At 43.9% G+C, this 23873-nt stretch overlaps 2 protein-coding genes across 2 annotated transcripts; both read right to left on the reverse strand.

Annotated features, from left to right (window-relative positions):
- Nucleotides 1–2710: 2710 nt before the first annotated feature.
- Nucleotides 2711–6492, reverse strand: LOC307076556 (uncharacterized protein). Its single transcript, XM_079737596.1, has 4 exons — nucleotides 5681–6492; nucleotides 4669–4928; nucleotides 4422–4485; nucleotides 2711–4112 (listed from the first exon to the last, which is right to left on the reverse strand). The coding sequence occupies exons 1-4, from the start codon at nucleotides 5985–5987 to the stop codon at nucleotides 3304–3306; spliced, it is 1440 nt and encodes a 479-aa protein (XP_079593722.1). The 5' UTR covers nucleotides 5988–6492; the 3' UTR covers nucleotides 2711–3303.
- A 9160-nt stretch (nucleotides 6493–15652) lies between these two features.
- Nucleotides 15653–19537, reverse strand: LOC307077519 (uncharacterized protein). The gene is made up of 4 exons (XM_079738951.1): nucleotides 19036–19537; nucleotides 18151–18410; nucleotides 17907–17970; nucleotides 15653–17500 (listed from the first exon to the last, which is right to left on the reverse strand). Exons 1-4 carry the CDS (start codon nucleotides 19340–19342, stop codon nucleotides 16440–16442), a joined length of 1692 nt encoding a protein of 563 aa, XP_079595077.1. The 5' UTR covers nucleotides 19343–19537; the 3' UTR covers nucleotides 15653–16439.
- Between the last annotated feature and the right edge of the window lie 4336 nt (nucleotides 19538–23873).

A 23873-nucleotide genomic window follows, 5' to 3' on the forward strand; every position in this document is an offset into this window, starting at 1 on the left:
AGGATTGTCATGGTGTCCTATCAGAAGTAGAACAATGACCCTACAAGTAGTTATTGTCCTTCAACGCCGGCGATTCCTCATAACATTTCTATGATGGGTTTTGCTGTACAAATCAGGTCATGCTGTATCGTCCAATACTTAAACAACAGCCTTTTCCTCGGTTTTTTTTTTTTTATCTTCAAACAAAGTGAAACTTTAAACAGTGGATATTACTTACGCTGTATTATATTTAACCATAGGGTGCCACCTGTTCAAGTTTGGCTTGTGAAGAGCAGCACACAGAGGCATCTCATGGGGGATGTTTGGACTGTGGACAACATAATCCACATAGACATGAAGATGGGCAGACAGACAAACAAGCAAAAAGAAAGGGAGGCCGACATACAGGAAGACAGACAGGCAGATAAGGCAGGCTTTTTCTGACGTAGACAGGCATACAGGAAGGCTAACAGACAAGACAGATTTATATCAGCTAGACGGAAAATGGTCTGGATCCTTCGGAGCGGTTCACTCTGGGCCTCGATGGGCCTTCCTAGTCCCGTCTGCAAGCTCCTGCATTCAAATCAAACGCACCCAAGCCACCCCCTGTCTGCAGGTTGATGAGTGCATTCCTGGACCCCACACTGAGTTGCCTAAAGGAAAGAGTCTTTTATATGTTGACTGCTTCCAATGTTGTGTTGGCCATACTACAGAATGATTTATTGCTTGTTTAGTGAATAATACAGAACATGAGAAAATTTTAAAAGAAAAAAATCACAATCGCAATATTATAATATATATTATATATTATGAACGTATAAATGATTATAAAAATGTATATATTATTTATTATTGTATTGTTTATATATTTTTGAAGTTACAAATGTGTTAATTTGTTCAATGTTTGAAAGAAGATTAACAGTTAAAATTGACCAAGTTATCAAGTCTGAAGAAGTTGAAGCGTCAGAGAAGAATAATCTGAATAGACGCGCGCGATTCCAAGTGGATTTTACCATTTAAAAATTGGAATGTAATCTCTCAGGGAAAAATTGTAGAAGGAGCTGGATCCCAAAATTTGTGGAGAATAAGTAAGAAAGAATAAAACTTAGAAAGACAAACACAAACTATAATATACAATTATATATTGTATGTAGACAATTGAAGGGGATTTCTATACATTCTCCTTGGACCTAGAGATACCTCCCGTCCTCTCTAATTGAAAGGCCTTGTTATAGTTTTCATTTGCATTGCAACTGTAGCCACAAAGTCTGATACTGACGCCAATCAACTGACTCCTGTGTTGTGTAGATTCCTTTAACTGTCTTGCAGCCAAGTCCACTTCACCCACAGTGTATTGCAATTTAACTTGGTCTCTCCTCTGGCCAATCCTAAAATCTCCACGATGGTCACCCTCCCTCACCTGTTTCCTTTGTATTAATCCACAATGTGAAATTGCCGATAAGAATCATGTACACCCATTGTCTCGTTGAATGTATGCTTAACTTCCAAAGCAAAGTTACAAAAATGTAACTTTGCTTCCTGTATCTTCCCATGATCATGCTCTTAATTTAACTCAGATTTGGTAGTATTTGGTAGTCCGAAGTGTCCAAAAAACAAGTGACTCTGCATCACACATACATAATTTATTTAAAACAATAAAAACAGAAGCCGAATGAAAAGTTGGAAAGAGTCTTTAAAGGTCCCATGGCATGAAAATGTCACTTTATGAGGTTTTCTAACATTAATATAAGTTCCGCTAGCCTGCCTATGGTCCCCCAGTAGCTAGAAATGGCGTTAGGTGTAAAACAAGGACTAGCTATCCTGCTCTGCCTTTGAAAAAAGACGCGCCAGTTTGGAATTTTCCTCCCCTTTCTCTGCTTTGCCCGCCAAGAGAATTTGGCCCGCCAATGACACAATGAGCTACGACCATGCGAGCACCACGTGTGTGTGTGTGTGTGTGTGTGTGTGTGTGTGTGTGTGTGTGTGTGTGTGTGTGTGTGTGTGTGTGTGTGTGTGTGTGTGAATACACACACTGTAACGCAAGTGTTGTACACTTCTTTGTTATTTGGATAATCGTTCTACTCCTGTTGTTATGGCACATAACACGTCTGGTTCTCTGACGTCTCTGGTATTAAGTCTCGTAGTGGGGGTTATATCATCCATGGTTGAGAAGGAATTGGGGGAAAGGAACTTTGGCTTTGACTCCCAGAAGAACATAAATCGCGACATGGAGGAGAAAAGGATTGTTGCCCGAGATTGTCTCCCGCCGGAGCCCCACTGCCCACTACTTGCAACCGAGGCACCACGCCTCGCGTTGCCCGCTGCCAAGGCGGTGGTGCCTCGGCAGCGGGGCTCCGGCGGGAGTCAATCGCGGGCAACAATCCCTTTCTCCTCCATGTCACGGTTCAGTCTACTTCAGATTGATGTGGAAGAACCAGAGACGTCAGAGAACCCGACACAGCCGTTTGAGATTCATAATATCGTATGGAGGCGCACACAGCTTTTGTCCGTGATAATATATATTATATGATAGATATCTATGTATAATGTATTATCTAGATATAGAGCTCCAGGACTCCCGCCGGAGTACCCGGAGTGTTTTAGAATATTTACAGGACACGAACAAAAGCTGTGTGCGCCTCGCAATTGCGATACATCCACTGTAAACACATCACTTTTTCCCTCTTGGCACACTATTGGCCTTGGGGTGCTCGTGTCTGATGGTCCAGCACTCCCATTAGTTCATTTCTCTTCATCAAAGTTCTTCGTATTTGTAATATGTCCATACCGAATATCCTTTCTAGTTTTTTACGGATGGTATTGGGCAATCTCCGATCAAATAGCACCATTTTGTTTTGTAAATTTAAGTTTTCTAGACAACATACGTGCCCCGTGTATTTGAGCTGTTGTATGTAACAAAAATCACGCATTGGACGGGTCTTAGTGAGGTTACGTAGTCTCTGGTTTGAGAGCTTGTAACTCCAGTCCACGAGAGCATGGTAGCGTGGCCACTAGCTGCTCAGGGCCACACCCCCGGTCTCCACCTTGACCTACCTCTAAGAAACGGCACGTTTGTGGAAAGCAAATTGTGGGACTGCCTCGTAGTGGCTGTTATTCTGCACAAAGGCTGAATTTCTTGAACGTCTTCAAGTTCTTTATTAGGGGCCCACTAACAACTATACAAAAGCATCCATAAAGTAACATGCCATGGTAGTACCTTTAATAAAGCAAAAAAATAATGGTGACGATCAAAGCGTCCCGTTGCCCCGGGTCGAAGCTCCCAATTGCCTCTTTGTTTGGGATGCTGAAGCTGGCGTTGCACCTTCAGGGCTTCTCCCCGGAGTGAGTCCTCATGTGGTACTTCAGAGTGGAGCTCTGACTGAAGCGCCTCGAGCATTGGTCACAACTGTAGGGCTTCTCCCCGGAGTGAGTCCTCATGTGGCTCTTCAGAGTGGAAAGCCGTCCGAAGCTCTTCATGCATTGAACACACCTGTAGGGCTTCTCCCCAGAGTGAGTCCTCATGTGGATCTTCATGTTGGAGCTCTTACTGAAGCCTTTACCGCATTGGTCACACCTGTAGGGCTTCTCCCCGGAGTGAGTCCACATGTGAACCTTCAGGTCGGAGCTCTGACTGAAGCGCTTCACGCATTGGTCACAACTGTAGGGCTTCTCCCCGGAGTGAGTCATCATGTGGATCCTCAGGCTGCCTTTCAGTTGGAAGCGCTTCGTGCATTGGTCGCACCCGTACGGCTTCTCGCCGTTGTGGGTACGCATGTGGGTGGTCATATTGATATTTTCGTGAAAACCCTCTCCAGACAACACACAAGGCCGGCCATTGCCGCCGCCCCGATGCCCAGTCAGCTCCTCACGGTGGACCAGCTGCCCTCCGCGCTCCAGGCTCTTTGCCACGTTGTGTTCCGCGGACAACGAGCTCAGAGCCTCCGGTTCAAACGCGGTGAAGAGGTTGTCATGGTTGCCCACCGCCAGTGGGTCCTCCCCTTTTCCATAGACGTTCAGGATCCGCAGCTCCCCGTTGTGACTTGACATGTGGGAGGAGCCAGAATCGTCCACACGCAGACAATCCATGGAGGCGCCATGTTGTGTGCTGCAGTCTCCAAATTCATCGCAGTCTTCTGTAGAGGGAAAAATAGTGTTAATTTATTATTTGCACAAAGGGATACAGTATGTATCCCTTTACAGTATGTATCTGTGCTATGTCTCAAAGGGATACAGTATGTATCCCTTTGAGACATAGCACTGCTACGTCTCCCCCTTTTAAAGATGTGGGGAGGTCATAACGACACAACCCATGCAATGTGTTGTTTCCTATCACCTGTTTTACCAATACTATAGCTTTTCAGCACAGGTAGAATCGAGTACATTCTCAGTTGATCCAGGTCATTTTATTGCTTGCTTGCATTTATGCAATGTGTATTACTAACCTACAGTGGGCATGCTTCCACCAATATCCTCTTCATCTTTGATCAAAATGGTGTCTGGGGCCTGCTGCTTTCCACACAAAGAAGGAAACACACGCAAGACATATTCTTTCATTAGCACAGAATAGTTGTCAATCCCCGCTAACGTCACATTGAATCACAAACGTGTGTGCTTTCTTATGGGTGTGTGCTGGAGTTGTAGCAGAGGAAGCTTCTCTTTTGGATGGTGAATGAGAAGATGATTTCCAACCTGCACAGTCAGCTCCTCGACGCACTCCAGGCTCTTGACCACTCTGTGGTCTGCAGACAGCGAGTTCAGGGCCTCCAGTTCGGACACGGTGAAGAGTGTGTCATGGCCGTCCAGCGCCAGTGGGCCCTCCCCTTTTCCGTGGACGCTCAGGATCCTCAGCTCTTCGCTGTGACTGGACATGTGGGAGGAGCAAGGGGCGTAAAGACTCTCTGAGATGGCGTCGCGCTGTGTGCTGCGGTCTCCAAAGTCATCACAGTCTTCTGCAGAGAGGGAAAAAAAGGAAAGGAAGTTATTGTTTCGATACATTATTTGCACAAAAGGAGACAGTGTGCATTTGTACAGGTGAAAGAAACTTTCAAAATGTTTGTATATGTAACATTGACGCAGAGGTTTCAAAATGTGTACTAGTGCAGACACGGATTCAGAGTTTTGGAGCCCTCGACTCAAAGCTCAAGAGGTTGACCAGGTTGAGGACACAAAACGAAAACCAGCGCAAAATGATGTGAGCACAACATGACATGGAAGTCAAGCGCAATTATTCTATTTTTGAAATAACAAGCAACAAGGTGTCGTTCCCTGTGAGCTGATCAGCTAACATTTATGAATAACATTAACATTAATGAATTTAGGTTTGAGAATGATAAACCAGCTCATGTGGCATCTGTCTTGAAACCATTCTGGGCACTTGACTGTTTCCATCTTTGAAATGCAACTACCAAGTTTGACTGAAATGCAACTACAAAGTTTGACTCATCTTACAGCACCAAGTTTGGTGCTGTAAGATGAGTGGAATTTCCAACCGCCTTGTGCTTTAGGGTTGATGACGATGATGAGAAATACATTACACCCAAGACCATTCAAAGAGCAGGAAATGGGATTAACGTCATTATTCATTGTTTATTTTGAGTCATGATTATTATTAAAACTTTTTCCAATTACTACAAATGTAACAACTAATAGTGCCCCCTGAACCGTCTTGTTTTCCACCCACCACAGCCGGGACACAACTCACCATCTCCCTGTGGATTAGTCTGTGGTTTGCAGATGTTGGCTCGAGCCAGGGCCAAACGACTTGCCGCACACGATGCATTTGATCTCGTTTGAAGCCGCAAAGAAAACAGCTCACTCCTCATCACCTTCATCCTCATCCTCAGCGCTTGGTTTTCTTTCAGGCTCCGAGTTATTTGTAAGCGAAGAGTAGCCGAACCTTCCGAGAACAGTTGGCTAATTTCAGATACAGCAGCTTTCGCAAGTACGTCCATTATGGACGAAAGCTGTTCTTCCAAAGTTGGGCCGCACAGTGACATAGTTGTTAACATATTTTACTCTATTGTCGATAAAAACCCAGAATCGAATATTCGAAAAAAAAAAGGTCGAGAAAGTCTAGGTTTGAAAGATTAAGGCTTTATAACCACTTGCATAAGGTAACAAAACCTGAAATGGTTTGCAAAGATTTCCTGAACATTCATCAGGTATCAACTTAACACTTCAAGTAACTCCGATCACTTATAAATAATATTTAGCTATTTTCGCCTATTTCAATTCCAAAAAGTGTTTTCGAAAAAAGTGCTTTCGCTGTTTCTCTGAGGCAGGAAGGGCAGTACCAGGCTGTAAATATTGTTTGCTACATTAGCCTTTATAGCAAACCGGCTTGAAAACAAACATTTACATTGAATTGCATGCCCAACAAGACCGTGCAATGCATAGTTCGGTGACCGGATTAAAGCAGAAATGCATTCAAGTGTATAAGAGCATTTCAAATCGACATTAAAATAAACAACGTGGTATAAATGCTGAGAAAATAAATCTCAACTCAATCACTATGGGCGCAGCCATCTTTGTTTATCGCGTCATCCGGTAAACCTCACTGCACTCAATCTACTCATCCTAAACATTTATTTCATCATGGGCGAAAATACTAGCATAGCCATTTGCATTAAGATTTTTATCGTTAGAAAGCCAGTCATATTTTTGAATGGTCTTGCATCATTCCCTCATTTTCCCCTGAGACGGGAGTGATCAGTATCTACTGGTGCGTTCCTGAGTCCTCGGACGCCAGCCTTCCGAGTTTCATTTCATTCACTTCCGGTCTCGGAGCATTTATAGCGTTCCCGTTCGACTTTGTGATTGTGTTATGGAATTGGCTAGTCATTGTTTTTGTTAGCTACATTAGCCTCTTTAGCAAACCAGCTCGAAAACAAACAACCCAACTTTACATTGTATTGCACGCACAGCAAGACCGTGCAATGCCTAAATTGGTGACCGGAATAAAGTAGCAATGTATTCAGATGTGTAAGAGCATTTAAAAACGACATTAAAATTACCAACGTGGCACAAATACAAAGAAAATAAAACTTCAAGGGCGCAGCCATTTTTTTGACAGCGTCATCAATGCTCTCGGTCTACTCTCAGAATTCCAAGAGGTGAAGACAAAAAGGGGGCGTGCCTCCAAAAAATGCTGCAAGAAAGCTGGGAGATTTCCGACTCCGAAGGCTGACGTCTGAGGATTCAGGAACACACCATACTTACCTCTAACACTTCCTGCTTTAAATTGCGTCATTTAAAGCAGGAAGTGTAGTTCGAGGATTTAGGAACACATCATTATAGTGTGTTCCTGAATCCTCGGACGCCAGCCTTCCGAGTCGAAAGTCTGGAGATCTCCCAGCTTTCTTGAGGCATTTCTTGGAGGCACGCCCCCTTTTTGTCTTCATCTCACGGAATTCTGAGAGTAGACCAAGCCCCCAGGAACAGTGCACACTTCCGCAATCCACCAGTGCTCAGCGGCCAAGCCTGGTATTGGTAGCTGTTTAAGCGGGGTGTTGACGGGTCCCTCGATTCAAGGGGCCCAGATACAGGGTTCGAGTTAGGTGGGAGCCAGTGGGAGCTGAGCTCCCATAGAGAAAGGCTTCAATACAAATAAAGCTATTTTCCCTTCCACATACAGAGTAATATTGACGTTAAGCAAGGGATAATGTATAGAACGCTGGTCATTATCCGGAAAATAAGCCGCAGGGTAAACCGGACTCCGACGCTTTGCAGAGGTGTCTTGCTTCGACCAGAAGCATTATCCCGCTTATTACAGCTACTTGCCAAAACGAAATAATAACTTCACATATTGTGTCTTTTTACAATTTATTTGTTACCAGGGGTAGTGTTGATCAGCAGAGAAATAGTCCGCCAAAGACGTGGACGTCGCTTAGCAACCGAATACGCTGGTGTTGATTGGTTACCGGGCTGCTTGCCGAGTGATTCAGTGGCGGGCTGGGTGGTCCTGCGTTCTGACGGTCGCCGGGGGGCCGTGGGCTCTCGTGGGCCGCTTGAGCCGGCCGGCCAATTATAGAGAAAATATCAGTATTTATACCAGAGATATGGGCTTCTATATCACAGTCATGGTTACCCTCAACTTTTACATTGGTCTACATGGTTTTTTAACCAAATTTCTTATACAGATGTTAAAAAATTTGCATGGTTTGAAAGAAAACAAATCTACCTGTATTTTCTTTATTTGATTATTTGTTTGCAAAAGTTTAAATGAAGCAATGACTTCTGGGAATTTGACCACCGAATTGAGTAGGCTAGACCGCGTCTGCGTGTTTGGGGTTGTTGGAAGTTGGAAGTTGGAAGCTATACTGTGGAATTTGGAAGCTATACTCTGTCGCCATCAGTGAGAGCGACAGAGAAAGAGGTCCTTATGAACTTGGATTCGGATGACAGGGTTGCGGAGAAGAGCAAGCTCCTTTGTAGGCTACTTTGTTAACTGGACGACGGTAAGACATGTTTGTATTATGGAGCGGATGGCTCTGATGATCTATCGTTTTTTTATTAATAAATCTTTTTATTGGAGGATCAAGCATATTACATTCTACAGGAAGTAAGAAAGTTCTCCATTTTCATTTTCTCTTAACCAAATAAAAACCATTTCAAAAGAAAAAAAAAGTAGCAAAAAGAACATTACTTAGTAATATCCCCCCTCCCAACAAAAGTATCCCACCCTTCCAACCCCCCATATTTTGACAAAATTCTGGGAAAACAGCTTTTTTTCCCACTCCGTTTGTTACACAGTTCGTCAACGGTTTAAGGATATACACACTGAAAACAAGCACACATCTGCATGCCAACATTTCTACACAAATGGTTTACAAGGCTTTAAACTCACGTTTTCACAATTGTCAGTCAGGCTACTCAGTTTCCACTGCAATATGGTAGATGATCATTTATTTGAATAAAAATACATAGAAAAATAAACAAAGGCAACAGAGAATAGAAGGGAGAATATAAAAGTGTCTCATTCTTCAGGCATTACTTTAAGAATCTCAAAATATGTCACAAAAGGTTGCCATCTTAAGTAAAATTTTTGGACTGAGCCTTTCACCGTGAATTTAGTTTTTTCTAGTTTAAGAAAAAATAAAACATCTCTTAACCATGCACCCACCGCTGGGGGAGTAGGGGAAGTCCAGACCAATAAGATTCTTTGACGGGCAAGAAGTGATGTAAAAGCAATAATGTCCGATTGGTTCCGGGTTAAGGTTAAACTCTCGCTTGGAATACCGAATATTGCATCAACGGGCAGGGCTGAATTTTAATTTTTTTTTTTTTTCAGATAAAGTTTGAAAAACGGATGACCAATATTGATTCAAACAGGGGCACAACCAAAACGTGTGTGTTAAATCAGCTGGAGAGAGGGAGAATCTCATACAGCTGCTGTCTGTTCCTGGATATATATCTGCTAACCTAGCCCTTCTGAAATGAGCCCTGTGCACTACTTTGAACTGAATGAGCCCCAAGCGTGCACATGATGAGGATGAGTTAATCCTTCGTAAAGCATCCTCCCAATGTCTGTCCAACAACTCAAACATCAACTCCCCCTCGCACCTGGTCCTAATTTTCGAGAGGTCATGGTTTTCTAGAGACATTAGTTGCAAATATAACAATGATATCAGTCCTTTTTTTGGACAGAGGAGGGTCATTTCTTCCCATGCTGCCTCAGTAGGGAGGACAGGGAAAGAAGGGAACAGTGTTTTGACACAGTGGCACATTTGGAGATACCTAAAAAAATTACTGCGTGATAGATCATATTTCTGGCATATATCTTCAAAACTATCGAACCCTTCTTTACAGTACAAGCTTTTAAAACATGAAAGCTGCTTCCTGCCCCACTGAGTAAATGTTAAGTCGAGAGAGGAGACTGGATATAAATGATTCTTACAAATAGGACTTAGAGGGGAGGGAGAGGTGAATTTATAATGATTTCGGAACTGGGCCCAGATTCTAAGGGTGGACAGTACTACGGGATTGGAGGTAAACCTGGACCACCTTCTGGGCAGGGAAGAGTACAGTAATGCAGGGAGGGATGACGAGTGGCAAGAGTGTGCCTCAAGTGTACACCAATCGGCGTCTGGCACCTGGAGCCAGATTAACATTTTCTGCAAATTGGCTGCCCAAAAGTAGTGAATAAAACTGGGGAGAGCTAGTCTCCCCACATCGCGTCCCCGCTGAAGTAAGCCTTTATTAACTCTTGGGACTTTATTATTCCAGATGAAGGAGGTAATGGATGTGTTAACTGATTGAAAAAAATATTTTGTCAGGAATAACGGTAGGCATTGGATCAAATACAAATACTTTGGGAGTACGTTCATCTTTGTACCCTTGTACCCTCCCTGCAATAGTCAGAGGAAGACTGCTCCACCTTTGAAAGTCAGCTTTCATTTGATTATTTAGGGGTGTAAAATTAGCTCCAAGAAGAGAGGTGAAGGAACGTGTAATGTTTATTCCAAGATATTTGAATCCAGAATGTGTTAAGTGGAAGGGGAATGACTCTTGTTTGATTTGCATTGCCAAATCATTAATGGGGAAGCATTCGCTTTTCTGATAATTAAGTCTGTAGCCAGAAAAAGACCCAAAATTGTTCAATAGTGATACAATTACAGGGGTGCTAGCTCCTGGATTGCTTACATAGATCAAGAGATCGTCCGTATACAGAGAGACGCGATGTTCCTCACTCCCACGACCCACCCTCGTAGCAACAACGATAACCTCAATGCAATTGAAAGAGGCTCAATTGCCTCTGCAAACAGGAGCGGGATGAAGGACATCCTTGACGTGTCCCACGTGACAGGGGGAAAAATTTGGAATGAGATTGATTGGTTTGAATACATGCTTGTGGGGACGAATAGAGCAGACGAATCTATGCCAGAAATATGTCACCAAACCCAAACCTTTCCAATACGGCAAATAAGTATTTCCACTCCACCCAATCAAAGGCCTTTTCCGCATCTAGAGAGATAACGGCTTCTGCAGTCGAGGAGGGACCGGGGGAGTAGATCACATTAGCAAGTCGGCGGATATTTGAAAAAGAGTGGCGACCCTTTATAAAGCCAGTCTGGTCCTCAGACATTACTTTAGGGAGAACGGATTCCAAACGATGTGCCATCACCTTGGCTAAAATTTTTATATCAACATTTAGGAGGGAGATAGGACGGTAAGAGCCACAGTTAGTAGGGTCCTTGTCCTTTTTGAGGCGTAGTGGGATCGTAGCTTGTGTGAGGGTTGGGGGCAAAGAACCCTTTCTCAATGATTCGTTAAATACTTCTAGCATAATGGGTGCAAGTTTATCTTTAACTCTTAAAAAATTCAGGGGGGTAACCGTCAGGTCCTGGAGATTTACCAGTTCGCACATCCCCGATGGCTGCAGTGATCTCTGACTGTGTAAGAGGCCGGTCTAACCCTACCCTGTCTCCAGGCTCAAGAGCAGGTATTTCCAAATTATCGAAGAAACGGTTCATATTTGTATCATCTGATGGGAATTCAGAAGCGTAAAGTGTAGAGTAAAATGTTGCAAAAGTATTATTAATTTCCTTTGGGTTGGTGACTATATTTTGATCCTGATCTCTCACTTGGGGTATGAGCCTTGACACAGCCTGACGTTTCAGCTGGTGAGCCAGCAATCTACTAGCTTTTTCTCCTTACTCATAATAAGTGCTCCGGGTCTGCAGTAACAAGTACTCAGCCTGGTTGGTGGATAGAAGATTAAGCTTAGACTGTAAAGCTATCCGTTCTTTATATAATTCTGGGGAGGGGCTTTCAGAGTAGCTGCGGTCTAAATTAAAAACTAAATCCGTCAAGTCTTGTATTTGTTTACGCCGTTCCTTATTGACATCTGCTACATAGGAGATAATTTGTCCTCTTAAGTACGCTTTTAGGGTTTCCCAAAGTAGGGAATATGATATACCTTCCTTCTTGTTTACTTCCAGAAAAGTATCTATATTAGTAGTCACATGTTCGCAAAATTTCTCATTTGAAAGGAGCAAAGAATTAAGTCTCCAGAAGGATTGCTCTCTAAGGTTCAAAGTAAAAGAAAGGTCTAAGATGAGTGGTGCATGATCTGAAATGATGATGGCCACATATTCAACAGATTCCAATGCAGGGATGAAAGAGCTATCTATAAAAAAGTAATCTATCCTTGAGAAAGAATGGTGAACATAAGAAAAGAAAGAAAATTGTTTGGAGGTCGGATTTTGAAACCTCCATGGGTCTACACAGCCATTTTGTCTAATAAAATCCGAGAAGACCCTTGACGTTACAGATGGTGAGGCAGATTTAGGGCTAGATTTATCGAGCAAAGGGTCAATTGTACAATTCAGATCTCCTGCAAGGATTAATCTAGGTGTATCTAAATTAGGGAGGGATGACAGAAGCTTATTGGCAAATTCAGCATCGCCCCAATTAGAGGCATACACGTTCACCAACAGAACAGGTGTTTGAAATAGGAGGCCCGAGACAATCATATCGACCACTGGGGTCTGCAATTATAGCAGTTAGTGAGAATTGAGTTTGTTTATTAATCAAAATTGCCTCCCCTCGTGATCTGTTATTAAATTTGGAATGAAAGATATGATTGACCCATGCTTTCCGAAGTCTGGTGTGATCGTCTAACCGTAAATGTGTCTCCTGTAAAAATAAAACATCAGTTTTCAATTGTTTAAGATGAGAAAAAATCCTAGACCGTTTCACAGGACTGTTCATCCCCTTTACATTCCAGGACACAAACCTAACTGCAACTCCCCCTATTGGGCTTGTACCGCCTGCATTATTTATCATAGCAGACATCCAAAATGGGTATGATTAGCCTGAACCACATGGTGTATAAGTGCATTTATGGTCATAAGTGATGTCCAGTTGTGTAGAAGTAAAACAAAAAAGTACCAATGATAAATACGTTTTACCAGAGCTGTGTGCATCCTTAGAAGATAAAGTGTTGCCATATGAATAAAATGTTCCCCAGTTTTCATGAAACTTAAGTTGGAAAACAAAAAATAAATAAACCCATTGAACACCCAAAACCTAGATCTTCTTCCTCAAACGAAGAAAACCGCAGGAATTCCCAGATGAAAGACTTCCAAGACATCCAGCATTGTCTAAAACTCCTATCCTAACCTGAGGGTGGCTCCCCTCTCAGTAAATGATTTATGTTCTACCTATATAAAATTATCTATCTAGCTCACCTTGAGAAAAAAGAAAAGACAGACCACCAGTGCTCACTATACAATTACAAAGGGCACGATTAGACTGGTAATGGTATTTCAAATAAATCAGAGTTGCTGTCCTGGTTAAAATAAAATGTATTCAGCCCTTTCAGGACAGATAATATCACTTATTTTACCCTCCTAAAATTGGCCATAGTCTATAAAATGGCCATATGCAGAGTTATGTGTGAAAGCCAAAACCAACTAAAACATAACTGTGCCATGCTAGAGAATACAACATAACTGTTGCATATTTAAATCACAGAGGCCCCAGCATTGTTATTATACCATAAACGTGTATGAACCACATTAGACCACAATAATGTCACGCTACGTCCTGCTACGCGGTCCAACACCCCCATCTAGTGGCCGCTGGTGGCTTCTGGTCCTCATCCCCTCGACGCACCTGCCGGTAATATGCTAAACACCGTACCCTACTTCAGTCGGGGATTTCCAGTCTGCCGGCGCCAGTTCGTCGTTTACTGCTACAAGTTAGTATCGCCCTACCAGCTCTGTTCCAGTCTTGCCCCGATTCCTTGCTCCCTTAGTAATCCCCTCTCCCCCTCTCTAGTTCTCCTTCTGCCTGCCTGCCTACCCGTTATCGGACCTTCGCCTGCCTGACTACCCATCCATCGTCGAGCCCTTGCCTATCCAATCGCCCGCCCGGCACCAGACCCCCCGCCTGCCTGTCTACCCGCCTTGCTTGTGTCAATAAATCCCGTATCCTTCGCCCTGTCTCCGCCTCCCTGTGTCCAGCACTTGGGTCACCGCGTTCTGTTCCTTAACAATTAACTTAAATATAATCGTGTCAGTAAGCATGTAGCTTAGTTGAACGTTTGTTTTTTTTGTTTTTTTACAATATATTAACCAAGCCATATAGCAAACAGTCCCAAAGAATCAAAGTGTCTAAGCCGAAAGCTAGGCTTAATTTCACCTTTTCAAAGATTGTTTCTGCTCCAGCATCGTTTACGCTCCCAAATGACGCTCGTAGAATGCCCTGGCCTTCTCCGGTGTCTCGAAGAACAGCGTCTGTCCGTCGTGAAGGACGCGGAGCCGGGCAGGATAAATAAGAGCGAACCTGACGCTCTTCTTGTACAGGAGGGATTTCACTTCTTTAAAGGCAGCTTGTTTCTTGCCGAGGTCCGCGCTGACATCCTCGTGGAAAAATACCTTGTGTCCCCTGAAGAACAGCTGCTCTCGTTTCCTAGTTATTATGCGGTGTTTGTTTTGGAAGGAGTGGAAAAGAACGAGGAATATCCTCGGCCGTTTGGGTCTGGGGCCGGAGTCGGCGGTCAGCTTGTCCAGTAGTCGGCGGTCCAAGTCCTCCACTTTGTTTTTCAGCCTCTCGTTCTCAGCTTGAAGTGCGGCGCATGCTGTTTCGATAGCCTCGATCCTGTCGCTGTGGTCGTTTAGCCCTTCTTCCATGTCATGGATGCGTTCTTCGTGGGAGTCGAGACGATTTTACCAGCTCCAGGGATGATCACTTCGTCCATTTCGGCAGTTTTTTGCCCTCGGCCGTGTTTCTTTGGACTCATTTAGTCGCGCAAAGATATTTCTTAAAGCACACGGAATCCAATCAAACCTCGCCAAACTTTATGCCGAAAAAATCAGGTAGAAAATAAAAAGTAATTCGGGAGCCACTTCTCATATGTCTGCTCGCTACATGCTCAAACCGGAAGCCCCATCTATCGTTTTTTTATTCATTGGGATTGTGCATTGATATGTCCATGTTTTGGTGCAGTTTTTTAACGCAATTAAGTTTAAGTTCACCATCACTGGGGCTATCAAATGTGCAGGTTTTTTCCGTGCGTGGAAAGTTGTAGGCTATCTACGAGTTGCGCGAGCGGGCACGCGCGCGGTCATTATATGCTTAGCATTGCTAAGCATATAATGACCGCTGTCAAGGAATGTGGATTTTTTTTGCCTCTGATTCACATCTTTCGTATCCCGTGACGGACTGGGATCAAAAAACGGCCCTGGCATTTGCACCCACCAGCGGCCCACGGGGCGCGCCCGTGCCCGCTCGCTCAACTCGCAGATAGCCTACAACTTTTCACGCACGGAAAAAACCCGCACATTTGATAGCCCCAGTGATGGTGAACTTTAACTTCATGGACATATCAATGCACAACCCCAATGCATAGAAAATCGATCAGAGCCAGCCGCTCCATAATACAAACATGTCTTACCGTCATGCAGTTAACAAAGTAGCCTACAAAGGAGCTTGCTCTTCTCCGCAACCCTGTCATCCGAATCCAAGTTCATAAGTACTTCTTTCTAGCCTACTCGATTCGGTGGTCAAATTCCCAAAAGTCAGTGCTTCATTTAAACTTTTGCAAACAAACAATCAAATAAAGAAAATACAGGTAGATTTGTTTTATTTCAAACCATGCCAATTTTTAAACATCTGAATAAGAAATTTGGCTAAAAAACAATGTAGACCAATGTTAAAGTTGAGGGTAACCATGACTGTAATATAGAGGCCCATATCTCTGGTATGAATACTGATATTTTCTCTCTAATTGGCCGGCCGGCTCATACGGCCCACGAGAGCCCACTGCCCCCCGGCGACCGCCAGAACGCAGGACCGCCCAGCCCGCCACTGAATCACTCGGCATGCAGCCCGGTAACCAATCAACAACAGCGTATTCGGTTGCTAAGCGACGACCACGTCTTTGGCGGACTATTTCTCTGCTGAACAACACTACCCCTGGTAACAAATAAATTGTAAAAAGACACAACGTGTGAAGTTATTTTTTCGTTTAGGCAAGTAGCTGTAATAAGCGGGATAATGATTCTGGTCGAAGCAAGACACCTCTGCTTCGCGTCGGTGTCCGGTTCACCCTGCGGCTTATTTTCCCGATAATGACCAGGGTTCTATACATTATCCCTTGCTTAACGTAAGCTTTATTTGTAATTAAAATATTATGCTGCTGTATTTTCAGAGACCCCACAGATATTTGAGTTTGCTGCTTTCATGGGAGCCAGGCCTCTCTCTATGGGAGCTCAGCTCCCACTGGCTCCCACCTAACTCAAACCCTACGTAGAAGCCATGAGACAAACCCCCCACCTCGGATAATTTCAGAGAATCAGTCATTTCAAAGAAGTCATTTTCAGTCATTTCAAAGAATACAGGATAGAGGTGTGAATCAAAACATCCCGTTGCCCGTGTCAAAGCAACCCATTGCCTATGTTCTTGAGCAGGTGCCAACGCAAATTGCTAGGGTCGCTGATGCTGGCGTTGCACCTTCAGGGCTTCTCCCCGGAGTGAATCCTCATGTGGCTCTTCAGGGTGGAGCTCTGACTGAAGCACTTCACACATTGGTCACACCTGTAGGGCTTCTCCCCAGAGTGAGTCCTCAGGTGGATCTTCAGGATTGAGCTCTGACTGAAGCACTTCATGCATTGGTCACACCTGTAGGGCTTCTCCCCGGAGTGAGTCCTCATGTGGATCTTCAGGACGGAGCTATGACTGAAGCGCTTCTCGCATTGGTCACACCTGTAGGGCTTCTCCTCGGAGTGAGTCCTCATGTGGCTCTTCAGGTAGGAGCTATGACTGAAGTGCTTCCCGCATTGGTCACAACTGTAGGGCTTTTCCCCGGAGTGAATCCTCATGTGGCTCTTCAGGATGGAGCTCCGTCTGAAGCGCTTCACGCATTGGTCACACCTGTAGGGCTTCTCCCCAGAGTGAGTACTCATGTGGTTCTTCAGGTGAGAGCTCTGTCCGAAGCACTTCATGCATTGGTCACACCTGTAGGGCTTCTCCCCGGAGTGAGTCCTCATGTGGACCTTCAGGTCGAAGCTATGACTGAAGCGCTTCAAGCATTGGTCACACCTGTAGGGCTTCTCCCCGGAGTGAGTCCTCATGTGGATCTTCAGGGTGCCTTTCTGTTCGAAGCGCTTCTTGCATTGGTTGCAGCCGTACGGCTTTTCACCGGTGTGGGTACGCATGTGGTTGGTCATATTGGTTTTGTCGGGAAAACCCTCTCCAGACAACCCACCGGGCCAGTCCTTTCCGCCGCCCCGATGCCCAGTCAGCTCCTCCCGGTGGACCAGCTGCTCGCCGCGCTCCAGGCTCTTTGCCACGCTGTGTTCCGCAGACAGCGAGCTCAGAGCCTCCGGTTTGAACACGGTGAAGTGGTTGTCATGGCCGCAAACCGCCAGTGGGTCCTCCCCCTTTCCGTGGACGCTCAGGATCCGCAGCTCCCCGTTGTGATTTGACACGTGGGAGGAGCCAGGAGCGTCCACATGCAGATTATCCAAGGTGGCGTCATGTTGTGTGCTGCAGTCTCCAAAGTCATCGCAGTCTTCTGCAGAGGGAAAAAAAGACGGAAAGTAATTATGTTAATTCATTATTTGCACAAAGGGATACAGTATGTATCCTTTTGAGATATAGCACCTCTACGTCTACGCCTTTTAAAGATGTAGGGAGGTCATAAAGACAAAACCCAGACTATCTGTTGTTTCCTATCCCATGTTTTACCAATACTTTAGTTATATTTGGAATCAGAGCTGATCATTCCTGACACCTCTCTGCCATTAAGAAGATGTAAATCAATCTACTATAAACTGTATAAGTAGTCCTTGTGTTTCAGCAGGGCTCTGGTAATGATGCACTTTCTAAAGAGGACCAGGCTGTTTAGCACAGTTAGAATTGAGTACGTTCTCATTTGATCCAGGTTGTTTTCTTGCATATATGCAATGTGTATTACTAACCTGCAGCGGGCATGCCTCCATCAATATCCTCTTCATCCTTGATTAAAATGGTGTCTGGGGTCTGCTGCTTTCCACATAAAGAAGGGAACACAAACAGACATATTCTTTCATTAACACAGAATAGTTGTCAATCCCCGCTAACGACACATGAATCATAAAGGTGTGTGTTTTCTTTGGATGTGTGCTGGAGTTGTAGCAGAGGAAGCCTCTCTTTTGGATGGTGAATGGGAAGATGATTTCCAACCTGCACAGTCAGCACCTCGCGGCAGACCAGTTCCTCGCCGCGCTCCAGGCTCTTGACCGCGCTGAGGTCTGCGGACAGCGAGTCCAAGGCCTCCAGTTCGGATTCGGTGAAGAGTGTGTCATGGCCGTCCAGCGCCAGTGGTCCCTCCCCTTTTCCGTGGACGCTCAGGATCCTCAGCTCCTCGCTGTGACTGGACATGTGGGAGGAGCCAGGGGCGTCCACATGCAGACTATCTGAGCTGGCGTCGCATTCATCACAGTCTGCAGAGAGGGAAAAAAAAGACAGAAAGTGAGAGTTTTCGATACATTATTTGCACAAAATGAGACAGAAAATAAGAAATTGTTTAAATGTATTTAACATTGACACAGAGGGTTCAATATGTGTACTAGTGTAGACACAGATTCAGAGTTTTGGAGCCCTCCTCCCTCGACTCAAAGCTCAAGCGGTTGACCAGGTTGAGGACACTGAACGATCAACAGCGCAAAATGATATGAGCACAACGTGACATGAGAGACAAGCGCAATTATTCTATTCTGGCAATAACAAGCGACAGCGTGTCATTCCCTGTAAGATGATCAAGTATCATGCATACGTTCTGAACGAATTGATGTTTGAGAATGATAAACCAGTAGATGTGGCATCTGGCTGGAAACCATTCTGGGCTCTTGACGGTTACCATCTTTGAAATGCAAGTACCAATGTGTTTGATCAGGGTTCTGATCACGATGCTTTTAAAAAGAGCATCAGGATTTTTGTCATTATTCATTTTGAATCATAATTATTAGTATAACTTTTTCCAATTACTTCAAATTTAAAAACTAAACGTGCCCCCTGATTACTTGGAACGTCCTGTTTTTCACCTTTCACAGCCGGGACACAACTCACCATTTCCCGGTGTTTTTTTCCGTGGTTTGGAGATGTTGGCTCGAGCCAGGGCACAACCAGTTGCCGCACACGATGCATTTGATCTCGTTTGAAGCCGCAAAGAAAACAGCTCACTCCTCATCACCTTCATCCTCATCCTCAGCGCTTGGTTTTCTTTCAGGCTCTGAGTTATTTGTAAGCGAAGGGTAGCCGAGCCTTCCGAGAACAGTTGGTTAATTTCAGATACGGCAGCTCTCGCCAGTACGTCCATTATGGAAGAAAGCTGTTTTTCCAAATTTGGGCCGCACGGTGACATGTTGATTGACATATTTTACTCTGTTGTTGATAAGAACCCACAATCGAATTCTCGAAAAAATACGAGAGGTCGAGAAGAACTGGGTTCGAAAGATTAAGGTTTAATTACCACTTGATTAAGGTAACAACAAAACTTTAAATGGTTTTCAAAGAACTCCTGAACCAGGTATTATGGTGACATCAATTTGTATGGTACGCCTGCTCGTCCGACCTGCTCTAGCGAGAACGTGATGTAATTTCCTGATCTCAACTATAAGTAATGGTGCCTTCAAAACAGTCTGAGTTGTCAGGAATTTCGGGGATTGGGATCGGAGGAAATCGCCTTGAACACTCAGTTAGGTCGGAGATTTCCCTCGGAACTTCTTGCGGAAGTAGAGCAACCCGAGCCTCCGAGTTGATGTCACAATAATGGCTGCCCATTTCATTGATAGACTAAAGTGAACTTGCAGCAAGCACTAAGAGGCGAACTTAACACCCATCCTAACATTTGCATTACTATACATTATAGATTACAATTGTAAACATCACCTGATAAATTCTCGCTCATGTTCAACCATCGTTAGCAGTTCTTATAACTGATTCATCTGATTCAGCAAAGAGGGCCCTGTGGGCATCCATACTTGTTGTTGTTATGAAGTCTAGTCTCACTAACTATTTTTCCGGTTTTATGTCACAGCCTGAGAACGTTTGATGAACACTTTTACTTCGGAAGAAGGGAAGGTTTACGTAAAGACACGTAAGAGCTTCCGAACCTCCGATCTGCTTTGAAGGCAGCATTATGCCGCCTTCAAAGCAGATCGGAGGTTTGGAAGCTCTTACGTGACTTTACCTAAACTTTCCCGAGTGTTCAGTTCAGGAAACGCCCCTTAGAATTTCGAAGGCTATGACATAAAACCGGAAAACAGCTGTTTCTGAAGACAAGACTTCATAACAACTACAAGTACGGATGCCCGCAGGGACCTCTTTGCGCTTCTTTGCAGAATCAGATGATTAGAAATGTATTAGAAATGCTTGCGATGGTTAGACATGAGCGAGAAGTTATCAGGTGATGTTTATAATTGTAAGCTATAATGTATCGTAATGCAAACGTTAGAATGGGTGTTAAGTTCGCCTCTAGTGCTTGCTGCAAGTTCACTTTAGTCTATCAAGGAAATTGTTGTGACGCCTTGCTCACACGCACTTGCGTCTGTCGATGGATGACCGAGGGCATGTCTGACGTATAGAGTGGCGAAGTCACGCCCCTTCCGGTGGATCCCATGGGACCTATGAGATCGAAAAATATGAATGGGTTTCAATGGAGAGAAAGTATTTATTCTCTGCTCCCAGTATTTATATGCCCTGGATTACACATATGTTGTTTGTGGATTTAAATGATAATTTTTCATGCAAAGAAAACTAAAAGATTTCTCGAAGAAGTTTGATAATGTTAGGTTTTGTGTGAGGCCGCTTTGTCAACTACAGCTCTTCGCAGCTCTCGACGCGAATGATATACGTCACCACCCACACTTGGAACTCCGGTACAGACATGGCAATCTCTCTGCTCCACTTCACCGCTTTTTTCCGAGGGGAGGGTAAAAGCATTGAAAGAGGTGAAAACCATTATAAGTCGGGGCATGTGGAGAGTTTCAGTTATGCCGATGGGGGGGATTGTCTGTCTTGTCCACGCCAGTCGCAGAGAGCGTGACGTCACATACGAGACATGTAGTCTTTCTCATTGCGTTTTCTCTACAGCCTAACACTAACTGAACAATTGTACAATGAACGGTGAAACTCTTGACATGAAAAATTATAATTTAAATCGACAAACAACATATGTGTAATCCGGGTCATATAAAGACTGGGACCAGAAAATAATTACTTTCTCTCCATTGAAACCCATTCATATATTTTTTTAAAGGGTGTGACTTTGCCACTCTATACGGGACTAGTCTTTGTAGACGCATACTGCAGCCAATCAAATCGCTTCCCGCTACAAAGCCGATTTGTGGATATAAATACAAAAGATGACACAAACAGGTGACTAAAAACAATCCTATCATTCCACATTTCTTAAAAAATATATAACGACCGGATTTTCCCTGCTTCTTCCTGCTTGTTATTGCAAAATGGATCCAGTAGACACGTGGAGTGTATTTGCATACCGGACTCCGGTAGCTTTATGCCGCCTTCAAAGCAGATCTGAGGTCCGGAAGCTCTTACGTGTCTTTACGTAAGCCTTCCCCCGAAATAAGAATGTTCAGGAAACGGTCGTAGGCTATGACATAAAACCGGAAAAACAGATTGTTCGTGAGACTAGACTTCATAACAACAACCAGTATGGATGCCCACAGCAGGGACCTCTTTGCGCTTCTTTGCTGAATCAGTTCTTAGAACTCTTTGTGATCGTTAAACATGAGCGAGAATTTATCAGGTGATGTTTATTATTGTAATCTATAATGTATGGTAATGCAAATGTTAGAATGGGTGTTAAGTTCGCCTCTTAGTGCTTGCTGCAAGTTCACCTTAGTCTATCAATGAAATGCGCAGCCATCGTTGTGACGTCACCTCGGAGTTCCGCACTTCCGCACGAAGTTTCGAGGGAAATCTCAGACTTAACAGAGTGTTCAAGGCGATTTCCTCGATCTGAAGCTCCCAACCTCCGAAATTCCCGGAAACTCTTTTTGAATGGGAAGCATTTATAGCGTTCCTATTCGTCTTTGTGATTGTGTCATGAAATTGTCTAGTCGTTGTTTATTGTTAGCTACATTAGCCTCTTTAGCAAACCACAGCAAGACCTTGCAATGCATAAATTTGTGACCGGAATAAAGTAGCAATGTAATCAAGTGTGTAAGAGCAACATTAAAATGACCAACGTGGTACAAATGCAAAGAACATAAATATCTTCAGGGGCGCAGCCATTTTGTTGAGAGCGTCATCACCGCTCTCGGTCTACTCTCAGATTTCCGATGATGAAGATGAAGACCAAAAGCGGCCGTGGCTCCGAGAAATGCCGCAAGAAAGCTGGGAGCTCTTCGACTTTCGAGTCGGACACACCATAACGCTACCCAAACCCGAGTTCTCCGAGATCATGTCACAACAATGGCTGCCCATTTCATTGATAGACTAAAGTAAACTTGCAGCAAGCACTAAGAGGGGAACTTAACCACCATTCTAATATTTGCATTATGATACATTATAGCTTCCAATTTTAAACATAACCTGATACATTCTCGCTCATGTTCAACCATCGGAAGCAGTTCTAATAAATGATTCATCTGATTCAGCAAAGAAGCACAAAGAGGACCCTGCGGGCATCCATACTTGTTGTTATGAAGTCTACTTTCAAGAACAATCGTTTTTTTCTGGTTTTATGTCATAGCCTACGAATATCTGAACACTCTTATTTCGGAAGAAGGGAAGGTTTCGCGAAGTCACGTAAGAACTTCCGAACCTCCGAGCCGCTTTGAAGGCGGCATAAACTCGCTCTACTTTCAGAATAGCGAGTGGGACCGACCAAAAGGGGGCGTTCCTCCGTGAAGTGCCGCAAGAAAGCTGGAAGATTTAGAGTTTACGACTAGCACGTACCATACAAATGGATAGCGCCATTATATCCCCCATTGTGTGGCTTCCCCCAACATGCACTTGGCCAATCACAACGCTCTAAAACAGGCCTTGAAAGTGGACACATCTGTGTTCGAAATCGTTCCCTATTCACTCACTCACTATTCCCTATATAGTGTTCATGATATAGTGCACTATATAGGGAACGAACAAACGAGAATTCGGACACTACGCTGAACTTCTAAACGTCATTTGCGTCAGTAAATGCGCCGGGTATTTGTGTGACGCAGACGGATGCGCCCACATCATGTAAACAAACCGGGCACCCACGAGGAAAACTGGAGGTTGTATTGATGTTGAATGTTACATTTCCTTGATCACGACTTTTTGAATGTTACATTTTCTATGTTAAATCCCAAATAAATTGTTGACATTTCTAAACGAAAGCCGGAGACTCCATGATTAAATGTATTAGTTTTAGCTGTTATTCAGTTTCTTCTTCTCCGGAAAAACACGACCGCATTGCATTGTGGTATACGGGAGTAACCACAATGTAGGGAACATCGTATGTACACTCACATTTTGGGTATTTTAAATCCACTATACAGTGCATGAAATTAACCACTGAGAATTCGAACACCAGTACAAAATGGCGAGTACCCTATATAGTGCACTATATCCGTGATAGGGAACGATTTCGAACACAGCTCTTGTGTCTTCCACTCCCGTTCTGCATACACTTATCTTCCAGCCCTGTATTCCCAGTATATTACAATGAACAAACATATCAACATTACAGTCAAAACAAGTTACATCTTAAATCATGACATTGTGAAGAAGTTACATCTTAAACCTTACAGTTATATCCTATGTGCGGTCTTTGATTAAAGTCCACTCATCACCTTGTTCATTAACCTGATATTATACCGACATGATTTACCACATTTGTTTAAGGGATGAGCCTTGTATTACAAATTCGGTTTAAACTGAAAGATAAATCAGCT

The sequence above is a fragment of the Pollachius pollachius genome (genome assembly GCF_949987615.1).
Source record: "Pollachius pollachius genome assembly, chromosome: 6".
Lineage (NCBI taxonomy): Eukaryota > Metazoa > Chordata > Actinopteri > Gadiformes > Gadidae > Pollachius > Pollachius pollachius.

Bases quoted from the DNA above. Each gene is read 5' to 3' on its own strand.
- LOC307077519 (XM_079738951.1), bottom strand. From the start codon at position 19,342: ATGTCAATCAACATGTCACCGTGCGGCCCAAATTTGGAAAAACAGCTT. The intron at 17,971-18,150 runs GTTGGAAATCAT...TGTGGAAAGCAG, and splicing joins GCGAGGTGCTGACTGTGCAG to CAGACCCCAGACACCATTTT. The intron at 17,501-17,906 runs GTTAGTAATACA...TTCCCTCTGCAG, and splicing joins TGGAGGCATGCCCGCTGCAG to AAGACTGCGATGACTTTGGA.
- LOC307076556 (XM_079737596.1), bottom strand. From the start codon at position 5,987: ATGTTAACAACTATGTCACTGTGCGGCCCAACTTTGGAAGAACAGCTT. The intron at 4,486-4,668 runs GTTGGAAATCAT...TGTGGAAAGCAG, and splicing joins TCGAGGAGCTGACTGTGCAG to CAGGCCCCAGACACCATTTT. The intron at 4,113-4,421 runs GTTAGTAATACA...TTCCCTCTACAG, and splicing joins TGGAAGCATGCCCACTGTAG to AAGACTGCGATGAATTTGGA.